The sequence below is a fragment of the Platalea leucorodia genome, assembly GCF_965183815.1.
Source record: "Platalea leucorodia genome assembly, chromosome: 9".
Taxonomy (NCBI): Eukaryota; Metazoa; Chordata; class Aves; order Pelecaniformes; family Threskiornithidae; genus Platalea; species Platalea leucorodia.
The window spans coordinates 28,639,508-28,659,272 of NC_138831.1; the positions used below are offsets into that span (position 1 = coordinate 28,639,508).

At 61.0% G+C, this 19,765-nt stretch overlaps 3 protein-coding genes across 3 annotated transcripts; 1 reads left to right on the forward strand and 2 right to left on the reverse strand.

Annotated features, from left to right (window-relative positions):
- Window positions 1–916: 916 nt before the first annotated feature.
- Window positions 917–3,642, reverse strand: LOC309594902 (uncharacterized protein; the record flags this gene model as incomplete). The annotated part of the gene is made up of 5 exons (XM_082321302.1): window positions 917–1,347; window positions 1,430–1,667; window positions 1,883–1,900; window positions 1,986–2,057; window positions 3,580–3,642. 5 exons carry the CDS (start codon window positions 3,640–3,642, stop codon window positions 917–919), a joined length of 822 nt encoding a protein of 273 aa, XP_082177428.1.
- Window positions 3,643–5,107: 1,465 nt separating this feature from the next.
- On the reverse strand, window positions 5,108–10,617 carry LOC309594903 (uncharacterized protein; the record flags this gene model as incomplete). The annotated part of the gene is made up of 11 exons (XM_082321303.1): window positions 5,108–5,329; window positions 6,298–6,339; window positions 6,505–6,737; window positions 6,843–7,005; window positions 7,157–7,171; window positions 7,433–7,618; window positions 9,095–9,327; window positions 9,410–9,647; window positions 9,863–9,880; window positions 9,966–10,037; window positions 10,552–10,617. 11 exons carry the CDS (start codon window positions 10,615–10,617, stop codon window positions 5,309–5,311), a joined length of 1,287 nt encoding a protein of 428 aa, XP_082177429.1. The 3' UTR covers window positions 5,108–5,308.
- A 4,482-nt stretch (window positions 10,618–15,099) lies between these two features.
- NR2E3 (nuclear receptor subfamily 2 group E member 3) lies at window positions 15,100–18,687 on the forward strand (the record flags this gene model as incomplete). The annotated part of the gene is made up of 8 exons (XM_082321519.1): window positions 15,100–15,157; window positions 16,132–16,282; window positions 17,142–17,245; window positions 17,331–17,585; window positions 17,671–17,852; window positions 18,070–18,301; window positions 18,373–18,478; window positions 18,555–18,687. The coding sequence occupies 8 exons, from the start codon at window positions 15,100–15,102 to the stop codon at window positions 18,685–18,687; spliced, it is 1,221 nt and encodes a 406-aa protein (XP_082177645.1).
- Between the last annotated feature and the right edge of the window lie 1,078 nt (window positions 18,688–19,765).

Sequence of the window (19,765 nt, forward strand, 5' to 3'; positions counted from 1 at the left end):
ATGCCCAGCCCATTACCAAGCAGCAATTGCCTCCCCCCGGCCAACTCCCCCAGTTTAAATACTGAGCATGACGTCCTATGGTATGGAATAGCCCTTTGGCCAGTCTGGGTCCTGGCTGTCCTGGCTGTGCCCTCTCCCGGCTTCTTGCTGGCAGGGGAAGCTGAAAAGTCCTTGATTAGTCTAAGCGCTATGTATCAACAACTAAAATATCAGTGTGTTATCAACATTATTCTCATACTAAATCCAAAACTCAGCACTATACCAGCTACTAGGAGGAAAATTAACTCTATCCCAGCTGAAACCAGGACACCTTAACTGTGCCCCAAGGGCACATTGCTGGCACATGGTCAGCTTGGTGTTCCCCAGGACCTTTTCCACCAAGCTGGTTGCCCCCACAACATGTCCTGGTGCCTAGGCTTATTCCTCCCCAGGGGCAGGACTTTGCACCTTCCCCTTGTGGATCTTCATGAAGTTCCTGTTGGCCCATTTCTCCAGCCTGTCCAGGTCCCTCTGGGTGCCAGCACAACCCCCTGGTGCATCAGCCACCCCTCCCAGTTTGGTGCCAGCTCTGCCCCGTCAACCGGACCAGTAATGAAGATGTTGACCAGGACCGCACCCAGTATTGACCCCTGGCGTACACCACCAGTGGCTGGCCTCCAAGCAGACCTGGTCCAGCCATTTGGCCAGTTTTCAACCTAGCAGCCCAGGGAATATTTATTTTGATGCTCAAAATCAAACGCCGTCAAGGAAAGAAGCATCTGTTCATCTCAAGAGGCCACGGGGAGCGAAGAGCAGCCACTCCTTTGGAGATGTGCCAGGGTGGGACATCGCTCGCCGGCAGCTTCTGGGAAATGGAAAGCAAAAGTGAAAAACCCACAAATCAAACAGGGTTGGCACAGGCTCTCCGTGCAACCTTTTATTGCCACACAAGAGGAATGCCAAAGCCGCCGGTGAAACGCTGGTGCCCCGGGGAAGGCGGCTGCAGCCCCACGCGTCCCCCGTCCATGTCGCCGCCTCCATCACTGCAGCGCTGGGGACACCTGGGAGAGAAGATGGGCTGTGGTGATGCTTGGCCGGAGCGGGCGTTGGGGTCCCCTGGCGTGGTGGCACCCACCATGGCGCCAGCGAGGTGGCCCAGCCCCAGCAGGGTGAGGGCGAAGTGGACACAGCTGCAGGTGACGGCGTCGTACTCCCCTGCCTGGTCCATGGCTGCCCGGATCCGGTGCTGCAGGGCGGCCGCATCCAGCCCTCCCTTCCTCCGCAGCACCTTGGCCGGGCCCCGTGTCCGCAGGAGGTGGCTCCTGCCATGCTTGGCCACAATCCCCGATGGGGACGTCCCCGAGCTGCCTGCAGGGTGGAGGGGACACTGTACCCTGTGTCCCTTCCACGGGGACGTCCCCAAGCTGTGACCACACTTCCTGGAGCTCACCTTCCAGGTGGATGATCTCCCCGTCACCGCAGTAGACACCAGCGTGCGTGCCCCACCAGCCGGGGCCCCCCGAGGCCAGTGGGAAGAGGAAGAGGTCCCCAGGCTGTGGCTCGGCCATCCCATCAGGGACCACGTTGAAGTGCTGGCCCAGCAGCTCCTCGCAGAGGAAAAACGCTGCCGTGCTCACCGCCCCCACCACCGCCTGGGGACCCGTTTGTGTTTCAGGGCCACCGGTGCCCTGGGGATCAGCGGCAGCATCACTGACTCGCTGGCTCATCCCCCATCGCCAGTGGCCTGGGCACAGCTTGGGCCTCCGTGGATGGGGACACCATCCGAGAAGGGGCCATCTCCTCTCGGTGCTGAGGACAAGGCAGGGCGCGCGGGATTTGGCCCTGTTGTGCCAGGAGGGGTGAGATGGGTGGTGTGGGGCACAGAGGGGAGGCCAGCACTTACCTGCCTGGAGCTGCTCACCTGGAGGGACAAACACCCAGCATCAGCCCCCATGGCCAAGCCCCTGGCCTGGATCCCCGTGCCGGCACCCCCAAACCTGTCGCACCCAGGAGCCCAGCCAGTGCCGGGGCTGGAGGAACGAGTCCAGGGCTCGCAGGGTCTGTGTCAGGGTGCTCACCTGTGGGCAGAGAGGGCAGAGCGAGCCTGGGACCCAGCCCCTGCTGACAGCCCCTGCTAGCACCCATCCCTTGCAGGCACCCATTCCTGCACCCCGGGATCATCTGGCGACGGTGGCTCTGGCCACCCATAGGTGTCCCATCCTGCCCCCCATCTTCCAGGTGGGACACCCACAGGTGTCCCATCATGCCACCTCACCACCCAGGTGGGTGTCCCATCATGACATGGCGTCCCTGGCCAGGACTGAGCCACACAAAGCACCCAGGGAAGGAGCTCCCTGCAGTGTCCCCAAGCCCCAGCTGCAGGACGGGTGTCACTTGGGACGTGACATCCCGGGGTGGCCTCATCCACCGGGAGGAGTGTCAGGATCGTGGCTGCAACCCAGCCCCAACAACAGCATCAGATTTCAGCTGGCAGTGCCGGGAGGAAGAGTGGGGCCACAGCCCTGCCACCGACCCCAGGGCCATCACCCTGGCTGAAGCCATGCTGGCCCTACCGCAGGTGTAGCAGCTGCTGCGGCAGCTACCAGCGGGGCTGACAGGGCAGCGAAAAACACCATGAGGCACTGAACACGGCCAAGGAGTTGATGAGCCCAGTGCTGGCCACCAAGACCGGACAACACACCTGCTACACGGCCCTGTGAGCCAACAAGCTGCGGCCTCTCATCAACCCTGAGGCCGTGGTGGCCACTGGCACCGGGCCACCACCACAGTAAGGCCCCTCCAAGGAGCAGCCCAGGATCCTCCATCAACGGTGGCTCTGGCCGAGCATCGTCCCATGGGTGCCACCCCCAGCTGCTGTGGGTGGACGCAGCCTTGCAGGTCCCCCGGTTCAGTGGAGATGGCTGTCCCTTAGAAAAGGGGATGGCAGTGGCATTTTCCCAGACAAGGGAGGGGACCAGGAAAGGGCTCTGTGCCTTGTCCCCACTGGTATGGCATCCTCGTGCTGTTGCAGCCAACCATGCAGGACTGGCATCCTCGTGGGTATGCTGCTGTCCCCTGCTGATCCAACATGTGCGGAGGGATGCAGCCATCCCCAGAGCCAGCATCCTCATGGGGATGTCACTGTCCCCACCAAGCCAGCATCCTCATGGGGATGCCACCATCTCCACTGATCCAGCATCCTCACAGGGATGCAGATGTCCTCACCAAATTTGCATTCTCGGGGGGATGCAGCTGTCCCTGCAGAGCTGGCATCCCAGTGCAGATGCTGCTGTACCCAGTGAGCCAAAATCCTCATGGGGATGCTACCGTCTCCACTGAGTTGGTATCCTCGTGGGGATGCCACCACCTCCAATGAACCAGCATCCCCATGAGGAAGCCACCATCCCCACCAAGCCAGTATCCTCACAGGGATGCCACTGTCCCCACCGAGCCGGTATCCTCGTAGGGATACAGCCGTCCCTGCCAAACCAGCATCCTCATGGAGATGCCACCATGCCCACTGATCCAGCATCCTTGCAAGGATGCAGCCGTCCCTGCTGAGCTGGCATCCTCACAGGGATGCCACCATCCCTGCCAAACCAGCATCTTCACAGAGATGTCACCGCCCTGGTGAGTCGCCTCCGGCTTTCCCTCCATCGACATGCTGACCCACTACGCACACACCCAGTTCCTCAGCCCCAACCAGAACGTGAGTGCGGGAGCCTCAGGGTGCCCTGGGAGCCTTGGGGTGCCCAGGAGCCCCGGTTGGGGCCAGGAAGGTGGGGTGAAGGGGGGGGGGGGTGCCGTTGGAGGGGTGCGAGGTGTCCTACCTGCTGGTAGGAGTCCTTGCTGGAGGAGAGCACTGAGAAGGCTTTCTACAGCTCCGAGGAGGAGGACGCCAAGGGTGCCAAGGCGGAGGCAGCCTCGCTGGCCAAGCACAAGCCCTACACCATGGACCCCGACCACTGCCTGCTCCTGCACAGCACCAAGCCCATGCTGCAGAGCAGCAATGTTGTGGTGAGCCCCCTGCCCCAGCCCTGTCCATCCCCAGAGGCCACCAGCGGTGTCCAGCAGCCTGGGTTCAGGATGTCCCCACCAGCCAAGGAGCCACTGGGGTGCTTGAGGGACACCCAGGGCTGGCCGTCCCCAGGCATGGGCTTCCTCTGGGTGCTGTCAGGTGGGACTCTGGGGGACACAGCCATCCCTCGGGGTGTCCCCATGCTCGCCAGGTGATGCTCAGGTGTGTCCCTGCAGGTGGTGATGGCCATGTCGCAGCTCTACTTCCACCTGGCACCCAGGGCGGAGGTTGGCGTCATTGCCGAGGTGCTGGTGCAGCTCCTGTGGAGTCACAGGTCTGTGGCACCCGGGCTACGGCGGTCCCCCACCCCACTACCATGGCTGGTGGGACCCATGGGGAGCCCCAAGACCTTGGGAGAGGCCCCTGAAAATCCCATCCCAGCAAGCTCCTGGTAGGACCTGTGACCCCATGGAGGGGAGACCACGCTGGAGCAGTTTGTGAAGAACTGCAGCCCGTGGGAAGGACCCGCGTTGGAGAAGTTGGTAGAGGACTGTCTCCCGTGGGTGGGACCCCACAGTGGGGTGGGGGAAGAGAGTGAAGAGGAAGGAGAGGCAGAGACAACGTGTGATGAACTGACCATAACCCCCATTGCCCGTCCTCCTGCGCCGCTCGAGGGGAGGAGGTGGAGAAATCAGGAGTGAAATTGAGCCCGGGAAGAAGGGAGGGGTGGGGGGAAGGTGTTTTAAGATGTGTTCTTTTTTCTCATTATCCTATGCTGATTTGATTGTCAATAAATGAAATTAATTTCCCCGAGGCGAGTCTGTTTTGCCCGTGATGGTAATTGCTGAGTGATCTCCCTGTCCTTATCTTGACCCACGAGCCTTTCGTCATATTTTTTCTCCCCCTGCCCAGTGGAGGCGGGGGAGTGATAGAGCGGCTGGGTGGGTACCTGGCAGCAGGCCAAAGTCAACCCACCACAATTATATTATGATGCATGTTGTCTGATATATGACCTATATATCATACGTAATCTGTTGTATTGTATTATATTATATCATTTATTCTTATTGTAGATATTGTTGTTATTCTTCACAGGTGATTACTGATATTGGCAGATATTTCAGTTATTGTTTTTCTTCACAGCTAACAATCCGTGAGAGGCTGGTTGCCATCCAGGCAGCTCTCTCACCCCATCCAAAAAAAAAGGTCCTTCCCTGGGGTGAGGCATTGGGGTGTGTGGGGCGATGCTGAGGTTCCTCTGCGGGTTGTGGGGGAGGATCGTCCTCAGGGGGACATGGCAGCCGCCACTCCTCACACTATGTGGCATGTCCTCTGCAATGCCAGGGTGGATGGGCTGCAGGTGGCCCGGAGAGGGGGGAACAGTCCCCTGACCCCCTGCCCTGCTCTGCCCTGCCCTGCCCTTCCCTTCCCGCCCTGTGTGCCTGGGTCCCCCGCCAGCACTGGCAGCTGGAGCCCAGCCCTCCTGGGGACCACACAGGCCTCCCGGAGACCCCAGCCCCCTTTGGAGACCTTAGCCCTGTTTGGGGACCTCGCAGGGCTCCCAGAGACCCCAACCCTCCCGGGGACCCCAGCCCTCCCCGACCCCGCAGCCCTCTTAGGGATCCCAGCCCTCTTTCAGGACCCCAGCCCTCCTGGGGACCCCACAGCCCTCCTGGGAACCCCAGCCCTCCTGGGGACCCCACAGCCCTCCCAGGGATCCCAGCCCTGCTTGGGTCTCAGACCTCCTTGAGGACCCCACAGCTCTCCTGGAGACCCCAGTCATGTTTGGGGACCCCACAGCCCTCCCGGGGACCCTGCCCTCCCAGGATCCCACAGTCCTCCCAGGGGAACCCATTCCTCTTTGGGGACCTCAGCTCTACTGGTGACTCAGCCCTCCCTTGTACCCCAGAGCCCTCCTGGGGATCCAGCCCTCCTGGGGACCCCAGCCCTCCTGGAGACTCCACAGTCCTCCTGTGGACCCCCAGACCCCTGGGGACCCCAGCCCTCTTTGGGAACCTCAGCCCTCCTGGGGAAATCGCAGTCCTCCTGGTGACCCAGCCCTCCTGGGGACCCCACAGCCCTCCCAGTTACCCCAGCCCTCTTGGGGACCCCAGCCTTCCCAAGGACACCAGTCCTCTTGGGGATCCCAACTCTCCAGGAGACCCCAGCCGTCTTGGGGAGCTTGCATCCCTCCCAGGGACCCCACCCCTCCTGGAGACACCAGCCCTCTTTGGTGACCCCACAGCCCTCCCATGGACCCCACAGCCCTGCCAGGGAGGGCTGACACTGGGAATACTCACAGCCTCACCACTGCAGCTGCCACTTTCATTTTGGATTTCCACCTGCGAGAGAAAGATGTCCATGTGCGGGGGCTTGGCTGTCCCCAGCGCTGTCCCCACTGCCCATGGGACAGCCCCAGGGGGGATTGGGTCAGGATGCAACCACAGGGCTGGCTGTGGGTGCAGGAGCCGTCCTACCACGGCTGTGACACCCAGCTCCGTGCTCACCAGTTGCATATAGAACTCCGCCAAGTCCAGGAGGTGGAGGGCGAAGTGGATGCAGTTGTTTGTGCCCACGTTATAGGCGGCTTCGCTGTTCATTGCTTCCCTGACTTTACTATGGAAGTCATTGAGGTCAATCCCGCCTTTTTTCCGGTAAATCCAGCATTTCCCTCTCTCTCTTTTCATGGCTTTGAAGCCTTCCTTGCTGATCCAACCATGGTCCTTCAGAAAGCCCGCGCCTGGAAAACCAAGAGCCGCCCATTGCCCTGGCCCAGCCACTGCACCGCCAACCACCTTTTGGCCACCACCACGTCCCAAACGTGAGCAGGGGGTCGGGCACTTACTCTGGAAGTGTATGACTTCTCCATCCCCGCAGTAGACAGCCGCGTGTTTGAAGGTGGTGCTGAGGCGGCCAGGCTGGATGATCATGGGGAAGAGCAAGATGTCCCCGGGCTGCAACGTGTCATCCAACACCTCCTCGAAGACCTCCCCATGCCCAGGGATGCTCTTGAACAGCAGAAACGCGAGTGTCTCACGTGCCCTCTGCCAACCGCGCCAGAGAGGGAAGGTGAGGAGGCAGCAGAACCAGCCCCATCGCCCCCCAACGCCCCCGAGCCCCCCCCACTGCTGGCGGAGGTCTCGCCAAGCTCCTACTTACCTTGCTGCTCGACATCTGCAAGAAGAGAGGAACAGAAATGGGACATCAGGGCTGTGCTCGTGACATCCTGCCCATGCGTGGAGGGAGGGTCCCACCTGAGGGTCCCACCCTGCCCGTGATGGCTCCTGCCAGGTGCAAGGGCAAGCCCTTTGCTCAGGCAAAAGTCACCCATCCTTCCCAACTTCTCTGAGCTGGATATGTCCCGGGACAAGCCCCGTTCATCAGCCCCCTCCCTGTCCCAGCGTGACGGCGGCGCAGGCACAGGAGGATCCTTACCGGGCTACTGCTGCTACTTTGCTGGCTACTGCTGCTACTTTGCAGGTGACCTAGCACTGTTTTCTCTGGGACGGAGCCGGTGACAGAGCTGGGCTGCTGGCACCTCCACCAAGGTCTGCGGGAACTGCAGCTCGATGTGGGGCACTGGAAGTTGCCAGGGCCAAACCTGACCTCATATCCTTCCTGCTAGAGGCGAGAGGCGGAGGCTGAAAGCGAAAGCAAAACCAAAAAGCAGTACAAACTCCAGGAAACCCCCCAGATGGAATTTTCCACTTCTTAAAGCTGGGCTAAATTTGCTAATTCCACCTTAAACGTTAAGTTTGGGAACAGACGGAGGTGAGGCGGGAGATCCTGGAAACACTCTTGAGTCGGAGGAGCTGAAGGACATCTCCAAATGTGCGTGTCATGCAGTGACCTTCCACTCGCCTCCGAGAGACCTTCCTTCAGCCCCAGCCTGATCAGGGACCCAGCTTCTTGGTTTTGCTCCCTGCCCCTTAGAAGCCACGGGGACATTTCCCCCTCACTGGGGAATCAAACTTCCCCTCCGGTGGGAGCGAAGCGTCCCAGAAACTCTCCTATGAATGTGGGGACTGCAAGAGTCCCCAAAAGAAAGCCCAGAGAGAGACCTGAAGCAGTTCTACATAATCCCAGTGGAGGAATATTTTCACAGGATCACAGAACGGTTGAGGCTGGAGGCACCTCTGGAGGTCATCTGGTCCAACCTCAACCTAGAGCTCCTTGCCCAGGAGCATGTCCAGGTGACTTTTGAATACCGCCGAGGATGGAGACTCCAGAACATCCCTGGGTGACCTGTGCCAGGGGTCGGTCACCCTCACAGTGAAAAAACTCTTTCCTGATGTTCAGAGGGAACCTCTTGTGTTTCCGTTCACGCCCATTGCCTCAGGTCCTGGCACTGGGCACCACCGAGAAGAGCCTGGCTCTGTCTTCTTTACTGCCCCCATCAGGTGTTGATACACACTGATAAGGTCCCCCTGAGCCTTTTCTGCTCCAGGTTGAACAGCCCCAGCTCTCTCAGCTTCTCTTCATACAAGAGATGCTCCAGACCCTTGGTGGCTCTCTGGTGCATCAGCCACCCCTCCCAGTTTGGTGCCAGCTCTGCCCCGTCAACCGGACCAGTAATGAAGATGTTGACCAGGACCGCACCCAGTATTGACCCCTGGCGTACACCACCAGTGGCTGGCCTCCAAGCAGACCTGGTCCAGCCATTTGGCCAGTTTTCAACCTAGCAGCCCAGGGAATATTTATTTTGATGCTCAAAATCAAACGCCGTCAAGGAAAGAAGCATCTGTTCATCTCAAGAGGCCACGGGGAGCGAAGAGCAGCCACTCCTTTGGAGATGTGCCAGGGTGGGACATCGCTCGCCGGCAGCTTCTGGGAAATGGAAAGCAAAAGTGAAAAACCCACAAATCAAACAGGGTTGGCACAGGCTCTCCGTGCAACCTTTTATTGCCACACAAGAGGAATGCCAAAGCCGCCGGTGAAACGCTGGTGCCCCGGGGAAGGCGGCTGCAGCCCCACGCGTCCCCCGTCCGTGTCGCCGCCTCCATCACTGCAGCGCTGGGGACACCTGGGAGAGAAGATGGGCTGTGGTGATGCTTGGCCGGAGCGGGCGTTGGGGTCCCCTGGCGTGGTGGCACCCACCATGGCGCCAGCGAGGTGGCCCAGCCCCAGCAGGGTGAGGGCGAAGTGGACACAGCTGCAGGTGACGGCGTCGTACTCCCCTGCCTGGTCCATGGCTGCCCGGATCCGGTGCTGCAGGGCGGCCGCATCCAGCCCTCCCTTCCTCCGCAGCACCTTGGCCGGGCCCCGTGTCCGCAGGAGGTGGCTCCTGCCATGCTTGGCCACAATCCCCGATGGGGACGTCCCCGAGCTGCCTGCAGGGTGGAGGGGACACTGTACCCTGTGTCCCTTCCACGGGGACGTCCCCAAGCTGTGACCACACTTCCTGGAGCTCACCTTCCAGGTGGATGATCTCCCCGTCACCGCAGTAGACACCAGCGTGCGTGCCCCACCAGCCGGGGCCCCCCGAGGCCAGTGGGAAGAGGAAGAGGTCCCCAGGCTGTGGCTCGGCCATCCCATCAGGGACCACGTTGAAGTGCTGGCCCAGCAGCTCCTCGCAGAGGAAAAACGCTGCCGTGCTCACCGCCCCCACCACCGCCTGGGGACCCGTTTGTGTTTCAGGGCCACCGGTGCCCTGGGGATCAGCGGCAGCATCACTGACTCGCTGGCTCATCCCCCATCGCCAGTGGCCTGGGCACAGCTTGGGCCTCCGTGGATGGGGACACCATCCGAGAAGGGGCCATCTCCTCTCGGTGCTGAGGACAAGGCAGGGCGCGCGGGATTTGGCCCTGTTGTGCCAGGAGGGGTGAGATGGGTGGTGTGGGGCACAGAGGGGAGGCCAGCACTTACCTGCCTGGAGCTGCTCACCTGGAGGGACAAACACCCAGCATCAGCCCCCATGGCCAAGCCCCTGGCCTGGATCCCCGTGCCGGCACCCCCAAACCTGTCGCACCCAGGAGCCCAGCCAGTGCCGGGGCTGGAGGAACGAGTCCAGGGCTCGCAGGGTCTGTGTCAGGGTGCTCACCTGTGGGCAGAGAGGGCAGAGCGAGCCTGGGACCCAGCCCCTGCTGACAGCCAGCCCCTGCTAGCACCCATCCCTTACAGGCACCCATTTTTGCTGGTACCCACCCCCTGGGAGCACCCATCCTCTGGTAGCACCCATCCCCTGCCTGTACCCATCACCTGGTGGCATCCATCCCCTGGTAGCACCCATCCCCTTGTAGCACCCATTCCTGCTGGCGCCCCTCTGCTGCTGTCACCTATCCCCTGCTAGCACCCATCTCCTGCTAGCACCCACCCTTGCTGCATCCTCCCATGCTAGCACCCACCCCTGATAGCATGCATCTCTGCTAGCATGCACTGCTGCTAGCACCCATCCCCAGCCTACAGCAGCCTCCCAGGTCACCCTGCCTCCCATGCACCCCCTTAGACTCAGCACTGGGCAGGTTCCAGCCACAGGATCCGTGGGCGCCAGGTTCCACAGCAGACGGGTGGGACCATGTGGGTGCGGGTGCCCTCCCTGCCGGCTCCCCCTTTACCTGGGTGAGGAGGTTCATCTGCAAGGAGAAAACATGATGTCCAGAGAGCTGGAGAGATGGGCCCATGCCCAACCCCACGTCGGGGACCTCTCTGTTCCCAGATAGTTGTGGTGCCACGTCACCCTGCTGAAACCCAAGCCACAGCCTCAGGCACCACGCCAGCCCTGGCACTCGTGCTGTGCCCGTCTCCCTCGCCTTGGGGACACTTCCAAGGTTCCCTTTGCTCCACCTTGGTCCCCAAGCAGCTGCTGCTCCAAAGGTGGCTGCTGGACAGGACCTCAGCCCGCCCCAGTGAGCACTGTGGTGGCTCTTGGCACCTGCCCATGGCTCCACCGGTGCCTGGGAATGTGCCCGGACCACTCCGACCAGCCCCACTGTGGCACCGAGCCCGTCCTGCGGGGCCAGTGTCAGGGGGAAAACCCAACCTGGTGTGACATTTCATCAACAAATCCCTTGGGTGACCCCCAAAGGAGTAACAAAATGGCCCTGTGGCCACAATGTGCCGATAACCAGTGGCCACTGGGCTAGTGCAAAAAACACCTCTTGCCCTGAAGGTGGCCCATGGGAGTGCTACCAGCCTGTCCCCAGCCCCGTGTCCCTGGGGCGGTGCGTGCCCAGGGTCAGCTCCAGAGCCACATTAAATTTTAATCCTTGCACCGGGGGGGTCAGCAAAGGCTTTGGCAGGGCTTGGGGTGGGTGATGTGGGACCCGTCACCCTCTGTCATCGAGCAACCTTCAGAGCATCATTTATCACAGAGCCTCCAACAAATAAGAGCTAATTACAGCTGAAACTGGAACCTGGCCTGGACAGGGCTCAGCGCCCGGCAGCCAGATTAACCCTTCCCAGCCATCTCCAGTCCCACAGCCAGCTTGTATCCTCCCAGACCTTTGTGTCTTCTGGTTACTCTTGTCCCCTCCTGATCCCCACCATCCTCTCCTGGTCCTCGTTGTCCCATCCTGATGTACCCTCCGGTTCTCACCACCTGCTTCTGGTCCCTAGTAACCCCTCCCAGTCTCCACCGTCTCCTCCTGGTCCTCACTAGCTGCTCCTGGGCTCCATCATCATCCCCTGGTCCTCATCATCCCTCTAGGATCCCTTGACCCCTCTTTATCACCATTGTCCCCTTTTGGTCCCCTTCATGCCCTCCCAGTCACTGTCCTCCCCTCCTAATCCCCATCTTCCCCTCCTGGTCCCCAGCATCCCATCCCAGCCTTCACTATCCCCTCATGATCCCCATCCAACCCTATTGCATCCCACTGCCCCTTCATGATCCCCATCACACCCTCTTGGTCCCCATCATCCCCATGTGGTCCCTATTGTCCTGTCCTGCTCTCCATCTTCCCCTCCTGGTCCCTGCCATCACCTCCTGCCCTCCACCATCCATCATTGTCTCCTGGTCACCATCAAAACATCCAAGTTCCCATTGTCCTGATCCTCATCATCCCCTCCCAGTCCCCATCACCTCCTCCTGGTCTCCATCATCCCCACTTGGTCAGCACCATCTCCTCCTGGTCCCCTTCATCCCCTCCTGGTTCCCAATCATCCTGTCCTTGTCCCCATCATCTCCTTCTGGTTCCCAATTATTCTGTCCTGGTCTCCACCACCTTCTCCTGGTCTCCATCACCCCCTCCTGATCCTTATTGTCCCCTCCTGGTCCCCACTATCTCCCCTCGGTTCCCAACGTCTCCTCCTAATTCCCATCATCTCCTCTTAGTCCCCACCATCTCCCCTTGGTCTCCATTGTCTCCTCCTGGTCCCCACCATCTCCTCCTAATCCTTGTTCTCTCCTCTTGGTGCCCACCATCTCTCCTTGGTCCCCATCATCTGCTCCTGGTCCCCACCATCTCCCCTTGATCCCAGTTGTTTCCTCCTGGTCCGCACCATCCCCTCCTGATCCCCACTACCCCCTGCTGATCCCCACTCTCCCCTCCTGGTCCCCACCATCTCCCCTTGGTCCCCGTTCTCTCCTCCTGGTCCGCACCATCCCCTCCTTGTCCCCACTGTCCCTTTGTGTTCCCCACCACCCCATGCCATCGCTGGCCGTAGCGGGGCTGCCACGACAGTGGTGCCTCCCTGGGTCACCCGATGTCCTCAACTGAGCTGTCCTCTGGCCAGGATGTATCTGCCAGCTCCCCACAGCCGGTGGGATTAGGGCGGCCGGAGCCTTGGGGCTGCTCCTGACCACAGGTTTCAAGCCTGTCACCAGCATCTTTGAGTAATTAGTAAATTAGTAATTAAACGCTCTCTGCCTGCTGGGGAGGGAAGGGGGGCAGATTCTGAGGTTTTAGGCTGGGTAATCCCATGACATCTGCCCCAGTGTCTGTCACCAGCTGAGTGAGTGTCAGCCCCAGCTGAGTCATGACCCCGCCGCAGGCTTTAACATTTGCTCCTCACCCCCACCCTGCTGCCCACAGCCCCTCGGCTGTGGCATCAGGCCTGCTCAGGACATTCCCCAAAAATGGGCCAGGTTGAGCCCCCCTGGGCGTTCGGTTTGGGTGCTCAGGGGTTGCTCAACCCCGGGAGGGGCATGCGGTGCTGCTCCATGGGGACGCCACCTTGGGGACAGCACCCAGTTGGGTGTAATGGAGAAATGGGGTGGGAAACCATATTTTTGTAATTACTGGCTTTCCGGGACATGCTGATGATTGGCTGCTAGCAGATGGTTGGCCCAGCTAATCCCCCTCCCAAATCCCTGCTCCAGAGCTGGCTTTTACCCAACGGTGAGGAGGGGATGGACAAATTAGCCGACTCAGCATGTATCGCCATGCTGGCCGCTCCCTGGCATCCGCCAGCACCGGGTGCCCAGGTCCCCACGTCACCCGTGGGTGGGCTGGCACCCTGGGATGTGGGTGCTCCCAGTGCTCCCGGATCAGGCACCAGGGGTTGTTTCACCCATAGGTGAAGCTCTGCTGAAGGGTCTGGAGGCACCTAAGCTGCAGGCAAGGGACGGGCAGGGTGATGTGACAGCTTGCTCCTGCCGCATTAGCCCAGCGTCATAATTCTGTGGAGGGAGGAGGGCAGCCACTGCCGCAGATGGTGGCTGTCAGAGATCTGGGTCAGGATGGGGGCCTGCCACAGGATGGGGGGCTGTGGGGTGGGACAGAGCACTCTGGGGGTCCCCGGGGCGTCCTGGGGGTGGAGGGGTGCTGCAGGCAGGGAGGATGGAGCCATGCTGCAGGCAGAGGTGATGGAGCAATGCGGTAGGCAGGGGAGGTCGAGCAATGCTGCAGGCAAGGATGATGGAGCCATGCTGCAGGTAGGGTGGTGGAGATATGCTGCAGGCAGGGGAGGTCGGAGCAATGCTGCAGGCAGGGTGATGGAGCAATGCTGCAGGCGGGGGGACGAAATGATGCTGCAGGTAGGGGGGATGGAAGGAGGTTGTAGGCAGGATGGAGCAATGCTGCAGGCAGTGGGATTAGAGGCATGATACAGGCAGTGGGGATGGAGCCATGCAGCAGGCAGGGATGACAGAGGGCTGACCCCCAGCCACTGGATCCACTGGTGTCACTGCCGCCAGCCCTCAGCAGGGACCCACTGCCAGTCCCCATCCCCTGGGACACCTCTGCCGGGGCCACAAATGGCAGCAACACCCCGGGGGCCACAGACTGAGCCCCTCCTGGGAGGGACACAGGGGGCTGGGGACCCCCCACCACAGCTTGGCCCATCCCTGGTGACAACCCAGGCTGGGTGATGGTGGCTACCCACCATCCCCCTGAGCTGGGCAGGGGGTTTTAGCGGCTAAAGCCCTCAAATCCCAAATTGTGCTGCCCTGTCACGGTGAGGGTTTAGCGGTGGTTGCGTAACCCCAGGAGCCACCTGGCCCCCACACGCTGCGGCGTCAGCAGCCCTGGCCCAACGCCCCCGGGGGCCCCCACGTCCCCCCCGGGAAGGGAAACTGAGGCATGGGGGGGTGCTCTGTGCCAACCACTGGGGGTTGACCGCTTTGGGGGGGGCCCACCAAGTATCCCCCCTCCCTTTGCCATCAGGGCTGGTAATTAATTACTTGGGGGCAGGGAAATTGCCCCCCTTAATTACCACTTTTCGTTATTCTCCTCTAACCGCCTTAGCGAAGGGCTTATGCGCTTATAGGACCCAGTGGGTCCTAAGCAGGGGGATATGTGGGGGTCCCTACCCCGAGCCCCATCTCCCACCTCTGCCGCAATCTCAGCCTCGCAGTGCTGGGTGGGGGGGGTACATGCGGTGGCAGGGTGACACCCCCACAGTGGCCTGTGGTGGCGCACAACGGGGGTGGCTTGGGTGTCGCAGGGTTTAGGGTTACAGGGCTGGGCTCAGCACCTTTTTAATTCTTCATCGCGTGGCTGATTGATCCTCCCCCTCCCTGCGCAGACACTAAAGATTAAGAGGGTGACAAAGAGGCGGCTGCTTACACAGCGCCCGCCACTAAGCTGCCTTGAAGAGAGCAAGGCAACAGCCCTGCTGCCCGCAGAGCTACCAGAGCACCCACCGACTCGCCAGACCCCGGGGCACCCACTGTGGTGGCAGCCGGAGGGAGGGGAGAGGGAGAGGTCAGGAACGCCGGGTACGGGATGGCTGTGTCGCCGGCAGGGTCGGTGGTGAGCGCTGGGCTGGATGATAGCCCCACGGGTAAGAGGTGATGTTCTGCTTGAATGGGCGCGACACGGCGGGACCGCGGTTGCCAGTGGGGTCTTTCTTCAGGGTGGCTGGGGTCCCCATCACAGTCCTTCTCCAAGATATCCAGGGTCCCCATAATGGCCCTTCTCCAAGATACCTGGGGTCTCCATCATGCTGCTTCTCCAGGATGGCTGGGGTCCCCATTGTAGTCCTTCACCAGGATGGTGGGGGTCCCCATTGTGGTCCTTATCTGGGATGCCTGGGGTCCTCATCATGGTTCTTCTCCAAGATACCCGGGGACCCCATTGTGGTCCTTCTCCTGGATGCCCAGCATCCTCAGCTATCACCGTTCTCCAAGATGCTGAGGGACCCCATCATGGTCCTTCTCTGGGCCAGGATGGCTGCAGTTCCCAACCCCAATGCTTTCCATGATGCCAATGGTCTTCATCATGGTCCTTCTCCAGGATCCCTGGGGTCCCCCAGCTATGGCCCTTCTGTGGGATGCCTACATGCCCACAACCCTCTCCTGGATGCCCATGGTCCCTGGCCCTTCTCCAGGGTCCCCGCAGTCCCCTGCTGTGACCCTTCTCTGGGATGCCCATGGCCCCTTGCCCCAGTGACCCCAGCCATGGCTCTTCTCCAGGACACCTCTGGTCCCTGGTTGTGGCCTTTCTCTAGGATGCCTGGCATCCCCCCACTGGGACACCTGGTGTCCCCATACCTAGGGACAACATTTCATCCCCTTCTAAAAGTCCCATGAGAGCTCATCCTGCAGCATCCCGGGTACTGGGGTGTGGGGAGATGCTGAACCCCGTGTGCAATCCCTGGAGTCCCCAAGGTGTCCCCATCCATGTCCCTGGGTTGTACCAGCGGAGGTGGAAACCACCCCATCACCAGTGTGCTGGGGACAGTGGGGACTGGCAGGAGGGACAAGGGACATTGGGGTGTCCCAAGTCACCCTGAATGTGGTGGCTCCACTCCCGCAGGGCTGAGCCAGGCCCCCGGCAAGGCGCTGAGCCCTGTGCTGCTGTGCAAAGTGTGCGGGGACACCAGCAGTGGGAAGCACTACGGCATCTACGCCTGCAATGGCTGTAGCGGCTTCTTCAAGCGCAGTGTCCGCAGGAAGCTCATCTACAGGTGGGGATGGGGGTGGGGGGGTCCCCGTGGGGCAGGGACCGAGGGGGGATGGGCAGCTGGTGGGGCAGTGACTCAGGGGATGGGCATCCAGCAGGGCAAGGACCCAGGGGATGGGCACCCAGTGGGGCAGGGACTGAGGGGGCAGGCACCCAGCAGGGCAGAGATCCAGAGGGTTGACACCCAGTGGGGCAGAGACCAGGGAGAAGGACACCCAGCAGGGTAGGGATCAGGGGGACGTGAACCCAGTGGGACAGGGACCCAGGGGATGGGGCACCCAGCAGGGCAGGGACCCAGGGAGATGGACACTCAGTGGGACAGGGACCCGAGGGGACAGGCACCCAGAGGGGCAGGAACCAGGGGAATGGGCACCCAGAGGAACAGGGACCTTGGGGATTGACACCCAGTGAGGCAGGGGCTAATGGGACAGGCACCCAGTGGGGTAGGGACCCATGGGATAGGCACCCAGCAGGGCAGGGGCCCCATGGCATGGGCAATGAGTGGGGTAGGGACCCTGGGCATGGACTCCTAGCAGGACAGGGACAAGGGGACAGGCACCCAATGGGGCAGGGACCTGGGCGGGGAAGCAGGCCACCCATGGGGCCAGGACACCCATCAAAGCAGGGTGTTCACTGGGACAGTGTACCCACGGAGGGACAGGACACCCACCGGGGACAGCGCATTCATTGGGACAGGGTGCCCATCGTGGTGGGGCACCCATTGGGTGGAGGACACCCATTGGGTGGGACAAAGCACCCCCAGGATATGGCAACCATGGGGGCAGGACACCCCTGGGTGACAGGATCCCCCAGGGACAGGGGCCACTCCAGGGGCTGCAGCTGGGTGTCACCTCTCCCCATAGGTGCCAGGCAGGGACAGGGCTGTGCCCGGTGGACAAGGCACACCGCAACCAGTGCCAGGCCTGCCGGCTGAAGAAGTGCCTGCAAGCCGGCATGAACAAGGACGGTGAGATGGGTGGGGGGGACACACGGTGACAGATGGTGGGGGTGATAGTGGAGTGGCCAGTGCTGATGCTACCTTGTCCCCACAGCTGTGCAGAACGAGCGCCAGCCCCGCAGCACGGCCCAGGTCCGGCTGGACAGCATTGAGCTGGATGCCGAGCTGCCCCCTGAGCATGTGGCCACCACCCGTGAGGTCCCCCTGACCCCCTGCCCGGCTCCCCGCGATCCCAGTGCCACTGTTGCCGTCACCCCAGGTCCCCGAGCACCCACGCCGCCCACGAACCATCGCTTCATGGCCAGCCTGATGACGGCTGAGACCTGCGCCAAGCTGGAGCCCGAGGATGGTGGGTGGCCACTGGTGGGGAGGGGACAGGCAGGGAGTTGTCCCCACAGTGGGGTGACAACCAGCATCCCCTTCTGTCCCTGTAGCTGATGAGACGGTGGATGTGACGGGTGGCGAGCCTGAGCGGGCAGCCAGCGAGTACCAGGTGGCACAATACCCAGCAGCCAGCCCCGAAAACATCTACGAGACCTCAGCACGTCTCCTCTTCATGGCTGTGAAATGGGCCAAAAACCTACCCGTCTTCTCCAACCTGCCCTTCCGTGACCAGGTAGGGTTGGGGACCCCACCATGGGGCAGCAGGGACCCCAAAAAATGTAGGCAACTGGTGGGATGGGGATAGCTGAAGTATCCCTGCAACATTCACCACAAGGTCTTGGGGTGCCCCTCAGAAGATGCTCTTCAGCCCAACCCACCATGGTGGCTGGAGATGTTGGAGGCTTTGGGGGTGACAGGGGCTTTTGGGGGTCCCCCCTCCCTCTCCCCAGGTGATCCTGCTGGAGGAAGCGTGGAGTGAGCTGTTCCTGCTCTGTGCCATCCAGTGGTCCATGCCCCTGGAGAGCTGCCCGCTGCTGGCCGTCCCTGAGCCAGCCCCTGGCAAGCTGCTGCCGGCCGCCCTGGATGTCCGGGCACTGCAGGAGACCCTCAGCCGCTTCAAGGCGTTGGCGGTTGACCCCACCGAATTTGCCTGCATGAAGGCCGTGGTACTCTTCAAACCAGGTGAGGGACCCACCAGCACCCATTGCTGTCCGTCCCTGTGTCCCCACCCCATCACCCCCTTGTCCCCACAGAGACCCGTGGCCTGAAGGACCCTGAGCAGGTGGAGAACCTGCAGGACCAGTCGCAGGTGATGCTGGGCCAGCACAACCGTTCTCACTACCCTGGGCAGCCTGTCAGGTACCTCCATCCCCACATCCCCATGGGTGACACCAGGGGTGGGGACACCACCCATGGCCACTGCTCTGTTCCCCAGGTTTGGGAAGCTGCTGCTGCTCCTCCCGGCGCTGCGCTTCATCTCCTCTGAGCGTGTGGAGCTGCTCTTCTTCCGCCGGACCATCGGCAACACCCCCATGGAGAAGCTGCTGTGTGACATGTTCAAGAACTGACCTCTCCCCACCCCAGTGTCACCCGGCTTGTTTGTCACCCTGTGTTGGCACCCTGTCACCCCCACCCTGGGATGCTGCAGGATGTGAAGGTACCTGTGGTTCTGTCTCCAGGGTGGTGGCCAGGACCATGGGATGTTGCTGGCACCTGGGACATGGGACCAGCTTCACTGGGGACAGCTGGTGGCACAGGGATGTCCCCACGTGAGTGCCAGATGCACTGGGAGCACCTCATTGGGGTGGGTGCTTCGATGGATGCCGCTGTCCCAAATGCTGGAGGAATCCATGGACCCAGGCAAGGTGCCCTTGCTATGGCACCATCACACATGGGGACCTGCTGCCACTCAGGGGTGACAGGAGCCTGGGGCATGACACCAGCCCATGGGTGACACCGGCTGGGGTGATGGCAGCCCAGGGGTGACGCCAGCCTCTGGGTGACGCCGGCCAGGGGTGATGCCAGACTGGAGATGATGTTGGCTGGGGGTGATGCCAGCCCAGGGTGACACCATCCCAGTGGCATGACTCCATCCCAGGGGTGACACTGGCCGGGGGGTGATGCCGTCCCAGGGCCGGGTGTCCCCCTAACTGCAATCAATGTCCCTCACTCACGGGGCGCAGGACTCCCCTGCTGTGATTTCAGCTCCGTGATCCCCGGGGACATGTGGTGACAGACCCTCGTCCCTGTGTCCTGGGGGGCTCCCACTGCCCCCCCCCCCCCCCTTTTGTACTGCAAATAAAGAGGGCTTTTGCAGCCAGCCTCCTCGTGCTGCTGACTCGGGGTCCCCGTCCTCAGATGGGGGTGGCAGTGGGGGGGGGCACCAGCTGAATATTAATAATCTGAATATAAATAAATAAATAAGAGAAAAAATAAATAATTGGAATATAAATAAATTGAAAAGAAATTATCAGGATATAAATAAGATAAATATAAACAATCTGCATTAAATAATAAAAATATAAATAAGATTAATAGAAATAATGTGAATATAAATAAAATGAAAATAAATAATCTAAATATAAATAAATTGGAAATAAATTATCTAACTAAATAATCTGAATAGAAATAAAATGAAAAGAAATA